General features: G+C 37.3%; 1 protein-coding gene across 1 annotated transcript in view; it reads right to left on the bottom strand.

The window, feature by feature from the left end:
• PTPRD (protein tyrosine phosphatase receptor type D) overlaps positions 1 to 18,857 on the bottom strand; it is a 463,281-nt gene that overhangs the window by 144,077 nt on the left and 300,347 nt on the right. The window contains exons 24-26 of the mRNA XM_042781300.1: positions 18,532 to 18,644; positions 3,144 to 3,185; positions 2,546 to 2,643 (exon numbers count right to left, since the gene is read on the bottom strand). Coding sequence (XP_042637234.1) covers positions 2,546 to 2,643; positions 3,144 to 3,185; positions 18,532 to 18,644 — 253 coding nt within the window. The remainder of the gene's footprint in view (positions 1 to 2,545; positions 2,644 to 3,143; positions 3,186 to 18,531; positions 18,645 to 18,857) is intronic.

The raw sequence follows: 18,857 nt of genomic DNA, 5'->3' as shown, positions 1-18,857 counted from the left end.
TTACTATTTATTTTTGTGGCTTAATATATCACTAATCATCACAAATCAATATTAAAGTAGGGTAATGAAGAAAGTATCACATAACAAATAAAAATAAGAATTGTGACAATAATAATAATAAAGTCAAGATTGGGAAAGTGCAGCCTACCTGGTTGGCAAAAACTAACATTTAATTAAGAGTTTGTTTGTGTTGCCCTAAATGGCATTCATTATAGGCCTCATTGTCTCTTCTAAAACTCAACCTGCAACTTCAAGCCCCAAAACAGAAACTATAGAAAATGTTTTCAAAGATACTACTTAATTTAAGGAGATCCATTAAGATCAAGAGGAAGAACAGGGACGAAATAAGATACAGATCATTTCACAAAATAAGCCAATTCACAATCCAATGTGAATTTCCCAAACTTGAAAATATTCTGAATGCTGGGAACAGAATAAAGGAAAATGTAGCTTAATTAATAATCAAGAAAGCAAAGAAAGTAAAACCTCCTTTATGTTCCATCAAATATGTGATATGTGGAATACACGAATTGAATAAAAGCTTGTCTAACTCCTAACGGTAGGTGTGCACAGTGCCACAGATCTGATTTACTTAGTCATCATAGTAATTTATAATAATCTAAACTGGAAGATTTGAAGATTTTAGGAAGACCATAAAAATATCCAGATTGTCACAGGCTCTAAGGTCCATGTTATCTTACATAGAGCTTCTAGTATCTGTCACCCTTCTGGCCACTTGAATTTAGGGCTTCTCTTTGTTGTTGTTATTGTTGTTATGTGCTGTGGAGTCAGACACAACTCATAGTGACCCCTCCTTGAGTTTCGAAGGCAGTATCATTACAGAAGTAGATTGCCCCATCTTCCTTCTGAGGAGTAGCTGGTGGGTTTGAACTGCCAGTCTTCTGGTTAGCAGTCAAGTGCCTTAGGCACTATGCTACCAAGTGGTTATTAAAAAGTTTACAGGGCAGATGTTAGAGCTGGTTGGGACTGAGAACATCTAGTCTAACCTTCCCTTCTTAATGGTGACATAACAGAGGCCAAGAGTGGTCAAAAGGATGCATTTTAAGAGTCTCATTAAACAAAAAAACAATAGAAATCCTTTACTGTAGAATCTGGGTTGCTCAAGCACCCTACAACCTCTTGGTACACCTACATGATTTCAGTTGTACATTTTGATCTTATGCTAAGTTAAAATAGCTAACGAGAGTAAATAATGATAAGGTTATCAATAATGTATGAATTGTCTTCACTGTGGATTGCTTTTGCTAGAGAATACCAGATATATCAGGTTGTACAATGTTCTGCTTGATAAATGCCACAATATCCAAATACATACACAAACAATTATTCACCATAATCAAGAATTCCCACAGCTATATTTAAGGATTCTGGTATTTTAAGATATAATTGAGTTTAGCATTCCTTCAGAAAGAAGCAATTTTCCAAGGATACATTAAAAAACACACACACACACACACAAATGCAAACCTGTTGCCACTGAGTCAATCCCAACTTATATAGGTCCTAGAGTGCAGGGCAGAACTGCCCTGTAGTGTTACCAAGGCTGTAATCTTTATAAAGTAGAGGGCCACATGTTTCTTCCATGGAACAATTGGTAGGTTCCAAATGCCAATCTTCTGGTTAGCAGCAGAAGACTTAACCACTGCCCCACCAGGGCTCCCTTGGAAATACATTATTATCTTAATATTAACTCTAGTATAATTTTAGGCTGAAGAGTAAAGTTATATGTTGTTGTTGTTGTTGTTATGTGCCGTCGAGTCGGACCCAACTTATAGCGACCTCTCCTTGGGTTTCTGAGGCAGTATCACTACGGAAATAGATTGCCTCATCTTCCTTCCGAGGAGTGGTTGGTGGGTTTGAACCACCAGCCTCTGCTAGCAGTCAAGTGCCTTAGGCACTATGCTACAAAATCATGTAAAACTAACTAAGAGTATTAAGACATCTACTGCTGCCATGAACTTTCTTTTTTCAATGAGGATTCTTACCTATGAACCAGCGTATTTGTCTCCAATTTGGTATACTAGAAGCTGATAAATTCAGACCATTCTATGAACTTAAAACCAGAAAAATGAAATCAACTTCATTAAGTAACACAGAAAAAATGTAAAATACTCAACAACTTTTTAAAATGTAACCACTGTATTGACTGTACAGACATTTTTAAGTTGTCTATTCAATATAATATTTTATACATGATTCTGTGTCATACATAAAGAAAAAAAAATACTGATTAAGTTAATTTCAATCATATGATCAAAAAAGAAGGGGGAGAAGCAACTCTTGATATTACCATTAAGAATATTGTTGTTGTTGTTTGCCATTGAGTCAGACCCGACTCATAGCGACCCCTCCTTGGGTTTCCAAGGCAGTACCACTACGGAAGTAGATTGCCCCATCTTCCTTCCGAGGAGTGGCTGGTGGGTTTGAACCGCCAGCCTTCTGGTTAGCAGTCAAATGCCTTAGGCACTATGCTACCAGAGCTCCTAAGAATAAGAATTAAGAATTAAGAAGTACATTGAATTACCTCGTATTCCTGGGAAAACTTCAAGTTGTCATTCGCTTTCAACCTTTCAATGTGATCTGCAAGTTCCAAGATTGGTATTGGAGGATGGCTAGCCATACCTATTAAAAGGAAAGAAGAGATACATTTGAAAACACAGGAAAACGATAATAACTTTTCCAAAATATAGAGAATACTAGAGTTAGAAATGGCCTGAGAACATATGAGCAGTAAAGATGTTTTATGTGAGGAAGCAGGCAGATAGTTTGGTTACTCAAAGCAGGGCATGCTCTGAAAAGATGGGTTTTGTAGGCACATGAAAAGTCACCAAGCATAATCCCAAGCTAACACTCCTAGTGTAAGAGAAAGTGTTAGTGTGCTATGAGTCAATGAAGTTAGCTAGTGGAGGAAACTGTCAGGCTTGATATCAACTTCTGCTTTGAGTAATGACTGTTATGTCACTTCAAACTCCTTCTCCTGCTCTGTGTGAAATGGAAATTGTGTGGAATTAAATGGTGTAAAGTGAACTAAGAAAACACACACTGAAAAAGGCCTAAAAGGGAAAGAGTAGTAACTTGATAGGAAACATAAAGTGACTTATGCATAATCTAGGAAAACTAACTTGAAGAATGAAGGTTACCAGGGTAACCGGAATCATCTGAACCTGCAAAGGAAATGATGGTGTAAATAAAGTAAAATAAAGCGAATTTGTTAAAAAAAAAATGAAATGGATAGCTTGATAGACTTTTTTATACAGGGCTAATAAAAATATCACAAAGTTTTGCAGAATACACTACACAGTGTGACTAGATTAAGATCGCTTTAATATTTCACAAGATCTGGAGGTGACCAACACTCACATGCAACTATGGACACAGAGGGACATGCACCACAGCTCATCAACAACAATCACCAACAACAAAAATCAGACAACACACTGAGTTACAAAAATGTTTCCACTAGTAGCAGATTGTAGAGGTTGAGTTTGTGGCCTTCTGGACATTGAGAAATGGCCACACTAACAACTTGGTGGTATTTTGCCTCCGGTCTCCATTCTTCAACCCCCAGTAAACCTACAATCTACTTCAGGTGTAAACATCTTTGTCCACTAATGGGAAATGAGTGCTGGAGAAGATGCACATGGCGAAAGGAGATGGAGGGAAAGGGTGGAAAAAGAAAGAAGGCAGTGATGGGGTGGGGATGCATCTTAGTTCTATCTGCCAGCTGAAGATACATCAGTTTCATAGACTCTGTTAAAAATAATTCATAGCTCATTTTTTGGTGATTCCTGTGTTTTTCCAATCTTTTTTCACTTTTCATATGATTTGCATTTTATTTCTTTTCAGTTAATTTTGTGAAAGTTTCATGAGAGAGCATTGCTGACTCATGTCTTGTAGACACAAAGCTCAGCTGGCTAGAAAAGTCTGAAGTAGCAAGCCCCCAGAGAAGCCTCTGATGTGAAGAGCAGAAAAAGGAAAGAATGATGGAGGGGCTCAAACTGGAAGCCATGTTGATGTTCATCTGTTCTTGTGACTCTTTGGAGGGGGTTAGGCTGTGGAGTCACTAACCATTAAGTCAACATGACCATGGGATTACTTTATGGGCATTTCAGAAGATATTGTGCCATTAGTGAAAGTCACCCAGCAATTTCCTGTATTGCAAATGCCAAATTATCCATGGTTCTGGGGAGTGTAAGTATAAAACTACTTTGCTTTTCCCAGATTATCACTTTAGTATGCTGCTGTGAATTGTGGTGTTCTAGTCTTCATGGCTATGAAGATCTGCTTCCAGTCAGTTAAAATATTAATGGAAGATCCAATAAAAATAAGTGGGCTTGGAAGTAGAAGCTCTTTGTGGCTGATACAATTATGCATTTGGGGGAAGGAAAAAAACAACATGGAGCCCATTTCTGGAAATTTTCCACATAGATGGTAGAATTGAACTAATTTATATTCTGTGGAAAGAGTGGGTGGGTGACAGTGATCTGATAATTAAAGTGATCTTATCCAGATGAGGCACCCCCAGTGAAAAGAACAGAAATGCAAATGCACAAGAGACTCTAGGCTTATGGAGGAATGGAAATAGACTGATGTGGACATCCATTACAGTGCTTTAACAGAGAAAATAATAGAGACAAAGATGTTTAGACCTTTTCGAGCGAATCGTGGGAGAGAGTTATTATCATATATGGACTGAGTGGTGGTTTGGCTAGAGAGGGAGGACACAGAGCCAATCAGGGAGGCGTAGGGGACTGAATTACTGCTCAAAGCTGCAAAAAGTAAAGCCAGTTGGAGATGGGAGAAGTATTAGTAAAACAGCAGTAGAAGACCATAATAATCAACCAAAGATGAGATCAACATATTACTTTTGCATGCACTGGCACATGGTCTGGAAGTATTACTTTGGAGGCTAATTACAAAGAAATCCAAACAACCCTGTAGTGATTCATTACATTCTAATCCAGAATATATATGTATATATTACACACAAAGATATCACATCATTGTAACATCAATTTTTAGGACCTGGCAATATGTATCATATTGGCACAAATGTTCTAGGACAAATAAAAATGGCCAAATTGATGTTTCACAGAGAGGGGAAGAGAACCTGTGGAAATTGAATGGCAACGTAGAAAGATACTGGACAAGAAGTTCTACTTCTTGTTCTACCATTTACTAATAGGGATAAATGTCTACTGCAATCAAAGACTAAAAATTCCTTTATTTGTACAATAATAACAGGATAGAGTCAGATAAATTCTGGAGTCACTTCTTTCTTTATAATTCTTTCATTTCTACTACATACAGGATTTCTGAACATATGGAACAACAAAGAAGGGTTTCATTGGACTTAATTTGCATGTAAGGATTCCAAAAGTTATCACACATTTTCTTTGAGGGGTGGGAGCATTTATTTTTTGCAAACTAGAAAACTATTATGCAATTCCACTGTCTACTTTTAGGATTATTTAAGCCTAATATATTCTTTAGCTAACCAAAAAATAAATACAGTATATTCTCTCATATTACGTATTTCAAAGGATTAAACATTAATATAACAATTATGCTCAAGGATAAATCTGAGATGAAATTCCTCTACCATGAAGTTCTTTAGTTCATATCAGAAAAAATCATCAAGGATCTCTTTCAAAATGCTCTTATGTATTTTCCTAGAAAGTTTTCTCCAATTTTCATTGTTGAAAAATATCTATATGCTATATGCCTAAGGCACTTGACTGCTAACCAGAAGTCTGGTGGTTCAAACCCACCAGCCACTGCTTGGAAGGAAGGTTGGGCAATCTACTTCCATAATACTGCCTCAGAAACCCAAGAAGGGGTTGCTACGAGACGGGTCTGACTTGACGGCACATAACAACAACAACATAATTAAATTAAGGTGCTTTGGTGGTATAGTGGTTAAGGCATTTGACTGCTAACCAAAAGATCAGTACTTTGAACCCACCAGATGCTCTATGAAAGAAAGATGAGGCAGTCTGCTTCTCTAAAGATTTATAGCCTTGGAACCCAATGGGAATTGCTATGAGTTGGAGCCAACTCGATGGCAGAGAGTTTTGGTTTATAGGCAAGGTTTGCACATTCTGAGTGAAAAAGCAGACATTAAAAAAAATCATGAAGTTTACCTCACTGTATTATTTTTTCAGTCTTTGCCTGGTGACTTGGCTATTGCCCACAGCATGACAATCAAGGTTGGTTTGACTAGTAGTTATCAGTAGACACCTAATGTCTTCATATGAGCATCATATGAAGAGCTTTGAATATTATTTTTTTTCCAGGCTTCACATCAGAATCATTAAGTCAGGAACCCTGAGTATGGGAGCTAGGTATCAGTATTTTTAAAGCTTCCTAGCAATGGCTCTAAGTGCCTGTTATTGATTGAATTTTGTCCCCTAAAAATTTATGTTTAAATCTTAAATATACTTGTTAATAGGCTCTTCATCAGATATAGGATTTTTCTTTTGTGATGATAATGAAGCCACATGGGGTGTAGGGTGGGTCCTAAACCTTATCCTTTCTGAGAAGCAGAATAGACAGATACAACAAGGGGGAAGAGACCACAAAAGGAACTGTCTACAAGCCAAGGAATGCCAAGAAGCATCCAGGGCTACCAACAAGGGGACGCTCCCCTAGAGCTGATGCCCTGATTTGGACTTCTAGCCCCAAAACTGTTCTTTCAGACAATAAATTTTTGCTCTTTAAAGTCACTAATTTTGACATATATATATATATATATATATATATATATATGTATATATATTTGTTGTTGTTGTTGTTATGTGCCGTCGAGTCAACCCTGACTCATAGAGACCCCTCCTTGGGTTTCCGAGGCAGTATCACTACGGAAGTAGGATTGCCCAACCTTCCTTCCGAGGAGTGGCTGGTGGGTTTGAACTGCCAGCTTTCTGGTTAGCAGTCAAGTGCCTTAGCCACTATGCTACCAGAGCTCCCTATATATATATATATATATATATATATATATATCTTACTACAGCCTCACCTAGAAACTATAACCTATGAACCTATGACAATGCCTACAGGAATTCATCGTAGGGTGCCTGTAACTTCATTTGTTTCTTTCTATGCAAAAGTCCTATCAGGATTTATGAGACTAATATTAACATTCTCTTGGAAATACCTTTGAGTCCCCTCTCACTTCCCATTTGCAGGCTTTAGTACTTTACCATTATTAGCAGCAAAGGACTTGAAGCCCAGCTTACAAGTGATGAGGACTTGCCTGTGTTATGCTCTCATCAGCTCAAAATATACAAATGCACAACATAAATGCATTTCAAAGGCATAAATTGAAGCTGGGCAGATTTTTCATTTTTGAGTCATGATATTCATAATATAGTGTCAACATGAGAAAATGACAGATGTCTTAGGTTGGCAGGAAGTAAAAACATGATAGTACCTTTTAACAGTGTACATATTTGTGACAGTAATGTCACCGTGGCTTCCCTGCAAGATATGAAACTTTAAAATAATGTCATTTTAAGCTTAGAACTATCTTAGAGGTGACTTAGTCCATCATTTTCATTTTACACGAGAGGATTCTGAAGTCAAGAAAAGTGAAATGACTTGTGTACACTGGCCCACTCAGTGACTACAAAACTCAGCAAGAAGCTTTGGGATCTTTCTACTGTACTAATTTCTAGAATTGCAATTAGGAAATTCTAAAGCAGGAGGCAAAATGGGCCAGGTAAGTAAGACTGAAGATGCCAGATACTGAATAGTATTTCATTTCACAAAGAAATGCACTCATCCCCATTTCCTTGACACAAACAGCTTCTAGGGCCACCTTTTCACCTCTCTACTTGTTATGGAAACTTGAGAAAGAAATATTTCTTTACTGCAAGAAAAATAACAGTAAGAATAAGATGAATGACACCTAATAGTCATCCTCAATGTTAGGATCATCTTTGGGGTGGTGTGGAGAGGGTGAAGCTACTCAGCACCAGTATTTTTTGTCAAGTAGGAAAGCAAGGGTAATGAAGTCATACTTTTAGCCTTTCAAAGAAAAAATAACAGCAACAAAAACCCTGCTAACCATCAAGTCAATTCTGACTGACAGTGACCCTATAGGACAGAATGAAACTGCCCCATAAGCTTTCCAAGGCTATAAATCTTTACAGAAGCAGACTGCTTCATCTTTCTCCTGCAGAGCACCTGGTGGGTTTGAACCACCAATCTTACGGTTAGCAGCAGAATGGTTTGACCACTGTACCACCAGATCTCCTCAGCCTTTAATAGCAACTAAAATTCCAGATTATGTGATGTCTCCTAAGTTTTCAATGTTGTCTCAAAATTTTCTTGAAAGCCAGTAGCTATCTAACAAGACCTTGCAGGCCACATTTAGCCAACCACCTTGTGATCACTGTCTTTAAAGAACAAAATATTCCTTTTCCTTCCCTCATGAATTAAAGAATGTTGACAGTGATCTACTGAGTGCTTATACCCACAAGGCAAATGGTTAGACACTAGACACTGAGCTGCACCCTGGTTCCTCACATGGTTAGACCTCAGTGTGTCCATCTATCCTACATGCACTCAACCTCTTCTAAACACATACTAATCAGAAAAATGACATTCAATGGGATTAAAAGACTTAGTCAAAGCCATCACTATCAGCAAAACCATGACTACATGGAGAATTTGATCCCATAGCTTGTTCCTTCCCATTTAAGGGGTGCCAATAATGCCATGCTGTCTGTAAAATTACATAACAGCCCTGAAAGAGTGGTGACATGGACATAAACATGAGACCTGTAAGACCATCTGTGCTTTCCATAGTAACTATCCTTGTTGTTGTTGTTAGGTGCCATCGAGTCATTTCCAACTTGTAACGACCCCATGCACAGCAGAACGAAACACTGCCTGATCCTGTGCCAGCTCCACGATCCCTGCTATACTTGAGCCCATCATCACAGCCACCGTGTCAATCCTATCTCATTGAAGGCCTTCCCCCCTTTCGTCAACCCTCCACCCTACCAAGCATGACATCCTTCTCCAAGGAATGGTCCCTTCTGACAATGTGACCGAAGTAGGTGAGATGAAGTCTGGCTAGTCTCACTTCCAAGGAGCATTTCGGGTGCACTTCCTCCAGGACAGATCTGTTAGTTCTTTTAGCAGTCCATGGTACTTTAGCATTCTTCACCAGCACCACAACTCAAAAGCATCAACTCTTCTTTGGTCTTCCTGATTCACTGCCAGATCTCACATGCATATGAGGTGATCGGAAACATCATGGCTTGTGTCAGGCTCACCTTAGTCCTCAAGGAGACATCCTTGCTCCTCAGCATCCTCAGCATTAGTGAGCTGAAATGGACTGGTTTTGGCCATTTTGAATCAGACAACCATATGATCTACTATGCTGGGAATGACAGTTTGAAGAGGAATGGCATGGCATTCATCATCACAAAGGATGTTTCAAGGTCTGTCCTGAAGTACAATGCTGCCAGTGATAGGATAATATCAATACGCCTACAAGGAAGACCTGTTAATATGACTATTATTCAAATTTATGCACCAACCACCGAAGCCAAAGATGAGGAAATTGAAGATTTTTATCAACTTCTGCAGTCCAAAATTGACCAAACATAACAATACAGTTAATTATCACTGGTGACAGGAATGCAAAAGTTGGAAACAAAGAAGAATCGCTGGTAGTTGGAAAATTTGGCCTTGGTGATAGAAATAATGCTGGAACTCGTATGGTAGAATTTTGCAAGACCAATGACTTATTCATTGCAAACACCTAACTATCCTTAGTTTGAGAAAATGTGTTTGAAATGTCATAGCTTCATTTAGAGGTTATGTCTGCATTGGTGGTGGTAAGAAATAAAGGACACACATGACTATGTTTCCCAGTTACTTGCCAAAACATAGCTGAGTTTTCACAAAAACATGAACTAAAGACACAAATGCAAAATGTTAAAAGACTTCAGTGGTATTTGGCAGAAGATTTAAAAACAATGACAACTAATTTACAGTGTTTACCTTTCAACACTCTGTCATACTAAGGAACCTTATTAACAGCATGTTTTTAAAATGATTTTATTGTCCATAGAAAAAGGTTTTTAATCAAATATATATATATATATATATATATATATATTCTCATATATATTTCAAATACATTTAGTTTGAACCATGTATGAAATGATTATATAACAGGCTACTTATTTATTTATTTTTAAGAACTTCATAGCTGTTCTACCAATTAGAGGTATTGAGGTTACCAATAATGATGAAACCTCTTTTAAATGATTTTTCTGCTACTACTTATGTGTGTTTGTAATAATTCAATACTATCCTTTATATGGGAGCTCTGGTAGCACAGTGTGTAAAGCACTTGACTGCTAACCTGAAGGCTGGTGGTTCAAACCCACTAGCCACTCCTCGGAAGGAAGATGGGGCAATCTACTTCCATAGTGATACCACCTCAGAAACCCAAGGAGGGGTCGTTATGTGTTGGGTCCTACTCGACAGCATATAACAACAACAACAACAACAACATCCTTTATATAGTTTTCCTTTCCAATAATTTGTGATAAGGGCTGAAGAACAGTTTGTGGTCAAGGAAAAGGGAACTAATTTCTTTATCAAATCAATGACTATAGTCTTGTCAAAGTTGTACTTTATCTGAGTTAACAGTCATACAGAGAAACTTTATATTTGTCAGATTGTAATATAATATGACCTGGAATGAAATACAAATACCTGGCTATGTTTACAATTTGCCCCCCAAACCAATGATGAATTTATGACAAAAGGCAACACTGGTATGGAAGGTATAATTTCTTCTTGGTAATTCACAATGTATGAATGGGATCATTGTTGTTAGCTTCCATCAAGTTGGTCCCTGACTCGTGTGGACACCATGCCATGCACAACACGACTGGACTGTTGTAACCCATAGGGTTTTCATTGGATGATGTTTTGGAAGTAGGTTGCCAGGTCTTTCTTCTTAGTCTAGAAGCTTCACTAAAACCTCTTCAGCAGCATATAAACATGCAAAACCCTACTAACAGATGGGTGGTGGCTGTGCATGAGCTGCACTGGCTGGAAATTGAACCTGAGTGTCCTGTATGGAAGGAGAGAATTCTACCACTGCTCTCCAAATCATCAGTAAGTGCTGCTTTTTTCAGGTAAGCACTGGGATAGCATAACAATTCACTCACGTAGAATTTTTCAGAATGCAGAAGTTGAGTAAATCATGTGCTTTTATGTCAGAAATATATCATTCAGACCATATCTGGCATTTTAAAGCCAGGTCAGCTGCCTGTTTCTGACATTCCAAAATAAGTTATGAAGATGAAAAGAAAGTTTTTATAAAAATGGTTCTGATAAGCATCAATTCAATTAATATACTAATGGATCCAAAGAGATGCTTTCAAAGCCCATTCAGCTGTTGTGAAGCCATTTCAGATGCTGATACCACTATTTCTGATACGTTAACTTTTTACGAGTTTGTTTTTGTTTTTCACAGACCATCAGTCACCTACCATCCATGTTTGCTTTAGGGCAAAACATAGTAAGGTCATCCACAGAATGAAAATGAGGCCCTTATGCTGCAACATCTGATCATCAATTTTTAAAATCTCTCTTTTTCTAAAACATTCAAGTATAAGCATAATAGTTTTGTTTTGAAGATGGTTTTGTTGTGTTCTGTTTTGGGTGGAGGGGTGATATATTTGAGCAGGGGCAGCAGATACTGGAACATGGATGTCTGAAAGCACAGAGAAAAGTGGTGACCATATGAAACTATTAATTACATGTTCTCAAAAATTATTTTTAGAAAGAAAACATTTAAGATGCTGAACTTCTGAATTTGCTTTGTTGGACAAAATCAGAAATATGAACACACTTCAGAAATTTTTTTTTAAAGTTTTCTTATTACCACCATCTTTGAAAGATTTTACATTTATCTTAGTTACTTGGTCCAATTTTGGAGACTATGGACCAGAGGGTTGATACTGTAAGTAAAGGCTTTTTATGATATTTCAACAAATCTGGAATTGGCAATCTCTATGGTAAATATGGCTCCAATAGAGCCTTGCAATAACTCTCCCAGGTACCAACATTCAGAAATAGAGCCACTGGGGTTAGTACTGTTCATGAAAGCATTATTTGCAAAAGCAACACATGGCAAATAACTTAGCCTTCATTGACAGGGAATAATTCTGCACATTCGGTGGTATTTAGCAACAGAATACCATTAATACCCTCAACTGCTAAAAGGAGGATAAAACCAGATACACCGACTTGGGAAAAAGTCCATTTTTATATAGTTAAATGCTAATTATATATATGTGTGTGTGTGTATATATATATATATATATATATGTGTATATATATATATGTGTGTATATATATATATATATATATATATATATATATGTATATATATATAGTTGTTGTTGTTACATGCCATTGAGTCGGACACCACTCATAGCATCATAGCAACCCCTCCTTGGGTTTCCGAGGCAGTATCGCTATGGAAGTAGATTGTCCCATCTTCCTTCCGAGGAGTGGCTGGTGTGTGTGTGTGTGTGTGTGTGTGTGTATATTTATGTATATATATATATGTATGTATGTATATGCATATGTTTTTTCCTTCCTCCTTCCCTCCCTCCCTACTTTCCTCCCTCCATCCATCCATGTTTCTATCTGTGGACTCTGTATAATTTAAAGAACTGTACATACATATAAAAAAGTCTGAAAGAATATGCATGGGACAATATCTGATATTTCTATATGGTAAGGTAGACTTGGAGTGGGTGGTAGGAAATCATTTTATTTTTACTTTAAATATGTAACAAAAAAAAAACCCCAAAGTCACTGCCATCGAGTTGGATCCAACTCATAGTGACCCCTCGTTGGGTTTCTGAGGCAGTATTACTATGGAAGTAAATTTCCTAATCTTCCTTCCAAGGAGTGGCTGGTGGGTTTGAACTGCCAGCCTTCTGGTTAGGAATCAAATGCCTTAGGCACTATGCCACCAGAGCTCCATTAAATATGTAAAGATTTTTTTTTTTTTTAATAAGTAGTGGGATGAGTAATTTTTCTTTTCTTTTTTTTTGACCCTTTCCTGATTAATTATGAAAGCTTTCACATACACACAAAAAATAAAATAATTAAAAACTGCCTCCCAATCCAGGCTAATGGACACAGTTCTCTTTTGTTTAACATGCAACATATTTATCACCTCATCCTAGTGCATATCCAGTTCCTGTTGTCCTCAAAGGTGTGTAAGGCTTAATAGAGGTTTCTTTTAAAGACATCTTTTATAAGTAAGTATTTATTTGAATCCGTTCTTCCACAGACCTTAAAACTGGTCATATTCCTCAAAAAAAAAAAAAAAAAAACCTTCTGCCATCAAGTTGATGCCAACTCATAGTGCCACCAAGACAGAATAGAACTGCCCCATAGGATTTCCAAAGCTGTAAATCTTTATGGAAGCAGACTGTCTCATTTTCCTCATGTGGAGTGGCTCATGGGTTCAAATCACCAACTTTTTGTTTAGTTAAATGCTTTAACCATTATGCCACCAGAGCTATTCAAAACTTGCTCAGCAGTTAATAATTTTAGTAAAATATGATGGCATATTTCACCCTCGTTTTGACTGAACCCTTACACCAATAATTGATGACTTATGGTTATAAATCATTTTTCTATTAAGAGATTAGGTGGTTCAATTTCCCTCAAACACAACTTGGCTGTAAACTGCCATGTGAACCTTACTAAGAGAGATATACACATATTCATGAAAAATACCTACCAGCACAGGTGCCTGCTTTCAACTTTGAAAGCATGAGCCTTCCCCAACCCGTTCAGATGCTCAAATACAGTGTCCACTGATAGTTTCATCCAGGACTTTAAATGTGGGGCTACAGCATTCTTTCCCCCTAGCCTCTACCCAACCTCATCCAACCTGATGCCTATACTGAAAACATCAGGTTTCAGTGTTTTCTCTCATGTCTTAGCTGAGAAACAGCAGACAGAAATCTTACCTATTCTTTTTCTTGATCCAGAAACAGTTGCATTTGTGGCATCATAGATAAAGGAATAGTTCTTTACAATATTCAAACTGTTAGAATACTACATTTACATAAAATTTATAATATGTATTTCAAATATCTTTTGAATAGAAAGCAGCACTCAGAAAAAAAAATGACTCCTTAAATGTAGACTCCAACAAGAGTAAATAACTTAAAAGGTAAATGGGCATTTCATTCACAAGATGATCTTTTTAGAGGGAACCAGAATTTATAGAATCTGTGAACTAAACGATATGCTTCCTTTGCCTTTGGAAAGTCTTGCTGCATTTCAAATAGGATTATTTGTTTGGCATTTTATCATCCTCAATGGACCCATCAGAAGTGGAAATCAATTTGCCTTCATAATAATTTGAAATAATTTGCCTTCTGTGCAAGGGATTAGTCATATCAATCACAGGTTTCTTATTTTTCTGAAAGTCTTTTTTTTTAAGTGATGACTTCAATTATTAATTACATTCTTTTGCACAGCATTAATAAATATCTTCCAATGTTATTATGCTTGAAGATAAGGGATTATATGTGCTCAGATATGATGTACATAAAAGCAATTTTCACACATAAGGGAATTCAAATCCAAAAATTAAGTACTAAGAATCATTTTATTTCATCAGTCAGGAAACCTTTGTTATTTGTGAGTAAGAGAAAGGAGAAGGCACAAATAGGTTACTTAACAATCCCACCTTTTGCTCTCAGTTTATCAACAAGGAATTAAGGCAATTCACAGCCACTGGTTGCAATCTCTATTGGCTGAAGCAAACAGTCACATTTCTATGAATTTCACATTAACAGCTGAGTGTACTTCCTTTGTAAACTGGTCAAATTTTCTGGACATCAGGCCACATCATAGAGCTTGGGAAACAGTGTTATTTCAACAAGTCAAGCTTAAGTGGACTGCTTATCTGAATTAAAGGACAGAACAAGAACATACTGCTTCCTAGTGAACACATGTGCTAAGGTCTTAGGACAATTTCTCCTTTTCTGTTCTTTTCCTTTAGTACATCCCTCTCTTCTTCTTTATGCTTTTGGCCCACTTTATTCCATTATCCATTTGGATTTATCCCATTATCCATTTGAAATGATAAGTCTTACTTTCCTTAAATGATATTTTCTTACATACATAGGTCCCCATTTTAATTTTTTAAAGTCATTGGTGACACAAGGGATTGCCATGTCTATCATAACATTCATTCTTCTTTCCAAGTGATTGTATGAAATTTAGCAGTTTCTCTCTATAAATGGATCTAGTATCACCACATACATTGGGACATTTTGATTCTTAATAAAATTCTTGGGTTTGGACTTATTTGCAAAAGTATCTGTAAAAGCAGAAAAGCACCATACTTTTAAGCAAATAACATGCACCTTATACATTTCTTGCATGGGGGTACCATGCCACAATTGTTTACATAACTTCCTCATTTCTGTGTGTTATATGTCTGGGCACATTATTTATGTGGGTACATTATTTGCAAAATAATACAGAACTTAAAGATGTTGGTTTCTTGGTTGAAGACATATCTATTCCCTTGTTGCTGTCACCAGCCCTCTGCTAATAATCCTTTCTACATTATTCCCTTTCAAGCTTCTTATTTATGTCTGGAAACATTTTCTCTTGGTATGGATGGAGAAGATGAGCACTAGTGCGCCCACTGGCTCTCTTTGGGGCTACCTTTGCCTTTCTAGTCAATCTGACACTGTACTTATTCAAGCATAGATCACACTTTATATAGTTGCCAGAGGAGACAGGGCAGTGCAGAACAGCAAGGCATTAAGAGACGTGATCAGTTTCTGCAATAACCCTGCTATTCTAAAGGGTAATGAGACATACTATGCAAGAAATCACATAGCAGATAATGACTTTGAATTTAGGATGTCCCTGGGTGACAAAAGTTGTTAAGTCAAAAGCTTGTGAGTTCAAACCCACTCAGAGGCTCCTCAGAAGACAGACCTGATGATCTACTTCCAAAACGTCCCAGCTTTGAAAACACTATGGTACAGTTACTCTGCACACATGAGTTCGCCATGAGTTAGAATCAACTCACAAGTAACAAAACACAAATTAGTAGCTCCTGGGTAGTAGAAATGGTTAATAAGTTTGACTGCTAATCAAAAGGCTGAATGTTTGAGTTTACCCAGAGGTGCTCTGGAAGAAAGGTCGTGATATAATTCCAAAATATCAGTCATTGAAAACCATATGGAACAGAGTTCTACTCTGACACACAGGAGGTTACCCTGTGTTGGAGTCAACTCCATGACAACTGATGTTTTATACATTGAGTTAACCAAACTGAAAAGTTCACCAAGGCCTGGGTCCATTATTAGGAGGCTGATGTAGCCTCCTAATAGCCTGATGTAGTCACTCCTATTTCTAAAAGTGCTGAGCTCAGATTGCTGCAGTAACTCAGTTCATTCAAGTAGCTAATGGAGCATGTAAAGGGTGACTTCCCATGGAGCACACAGGGGATTACACTGATCTTGGAGGACCACACATAGGTGTTCAATCACGTGTATATGTTCAAATTTTGTTTCATCAGCCTTTAAAAAATGCATATAGGGGATTTTGACTACATGAACATTTTCTCCCCAATTTTATGCTGAGGAGGGTGTATCTTTGCCTTTTAAAAACTAATTGTAAGAAAGCCTAAGACCATTTCAGGTAGAATTAATATGAACAACAATCCACATTTATCATGATTTGAAGAGACACTTTGAAAATGATGGACACTTCTTTCAGTACAGAATTACTAGTTACTAGATACACTTCCATGTAAAAGACAAAATATACTGAACACCGTATACAGTATTGTACATTCAAAACAATTCACTGAAACTTTAAGTGTAATTTCATACATCTGGAGTGCCCCATACTGTGAGAGAAAATATCTCCTTTGCAACCTAAGAAACTTGTCAACAATTTCAAGTTGAATGTTACAATAAAATTTTAATCCAAAAGACTTTTTAGATCAGACTTTTATTTTGTTCAATACCATACAGTATTAAGGCAATGCCAATCAGTTTTATGTTTTTAGCTCTATCATTCATTACTAACCGTTTGGTTTAAACAAGATTTATTTGATAGAAAGGGAAATAAAACTAGACTTGCATTAGCAATATTGTACAAAATGCCCTTAGCAGGAATACCATTTTTCCTCTGTTGAAGCAATTTACATTCATTATTTTAAGAAATAAACATAATTTCTTATCCTCAATGACTTCACATGTCTCTTCAGAGACCTGAATTGAATTGGTCAATGAGAGCTGGTATGCCAAAACCAAACCAAACTCACTGCCATTAAGTCAACTCTGACTCAAAGAGACCCCCATTAGATTTCTGAGGCTGTGGCATAGTGCCTAAGGAATTTGACTTCTAATCAGAAGGCCGGTGGTCCAAACCCACCACTCACTCCTCAGAAGGAAGATTGGGCAATCTACTTCTGTAGGTATACCGTCTCAGACACCCAAGGAGGGGTTGCTATGAGTTGGGTCTGACTCAACGGCAGTGAGTTTGGTTTTTTTTGTTGTTGTTGTTAAATCCCTATGGCAGTAGATGGCCCCATTTTCCTTCTGCAGAGCAGCTGGGGGGTTTCAACCACTGACCTTCTGGTTAGCAGCCAAATGCCTTATCCACCACACCACCAGAGCTCCTTGAGATCTGGTATTAAAAAAAAAAACAAAAACCCAAGCTCACTGCCTTCGAGTCACTTCCAAATCATAGCGGGCCCTCCTTGGGTTTCTGAGGTGGTATCTCTAAGGAAGTAGATTGCCCAATCTTTCTTCCGAGGAGTGGTTGGTGGGTTTGAACTGCCAGACTTCTGGTTAGCAGTAAAATACCTTAGGCACTACACTACCAGAGCTCCCTGAGATCTGGTATAGATAATACGAAAAATTATATTAAAAATATTGCCTCATTTTTCTTCTTTTCTTCCTTTATCCCTCCCTCCCTCCTTCCTTCCTTCCTCTGTCCCTATCTCCTTTCCTCCCTCTTCCTTTTTCTTTCATCTTTTAACATATCTTAAGACACTTAAAAATAAGAAAGTACAAGACAAATCTCTTTTCCTAATGGAATGAATGACCCCATCCATCCATTCTGTAAGATGAGAAACTGAATTATCTCCAAATTGATGCCACTTGATAACAATAAATTGTATTAAGCCCATGAAAGTGGTAAATATTCTTACAAATACTATACTTCCTCTAAAAACTTTAAGTAAAATCACATTTCTCTTTCTTCACTCCATCTCAGATTTGCACAAATAACTTAATTTCCTTTCAGATCTTTGCTTGGGAAAATCTCCATAATATTAAAATAAAAGAGTAGAGTGAAATTGCTCAAAATATAGTAATATATTCATCTCCAAAGGCACTGCAGTTGAGCTACAAAACTTTCAGTAAAGACTGTATGATGGACAAGATGAGTTGTGTTCCTTACCTGGTGTTTGGAAATTAAGGCGCCTCAGTTCCACAGGGTCTGTTGGGTGGTGTGAAGGGACCTCCTTACTGTTTGGTATGCTGCTCTTTCTAGAGTCGGTCTCGGCCCTCTTCCTATAGGGACAAAATAGAAATTAAACAATAAAACAAAAACCAATTGAATTAGATAAAAGAAAAAAAAAGTAGAGACTGCCTCACGCAGGCTCTCACTCTTAAAGCTTTTCAACCAGCTGCTTTGTGACCTTATTCATGTTGCTTTTCTTTTCTTGGCCTATAGTGTTTCCTCATGTCTAAGATTTTAGTTTAAGTAGATGACATCTAAATCCC

This window comes from Orycteropus afer, unplaced genomic scaffold, assembly GCF_000298275.1.
Source record: "Orycteropus afer afer isolate SDZICR_OR568_19922 unplaced genomic scaffold, OryAfe1.0 scaffold00102, whole genome shotgun sequence".
NCBI lineage: Eukaryota > Metazoa > Chordata > Mammalia > Tubulidentata > Orycteropodidae > Orycteropus > Orycteropus afer.
This window is presented reverse-complemented; position numbering and strand designations above follow the sequence as displayed.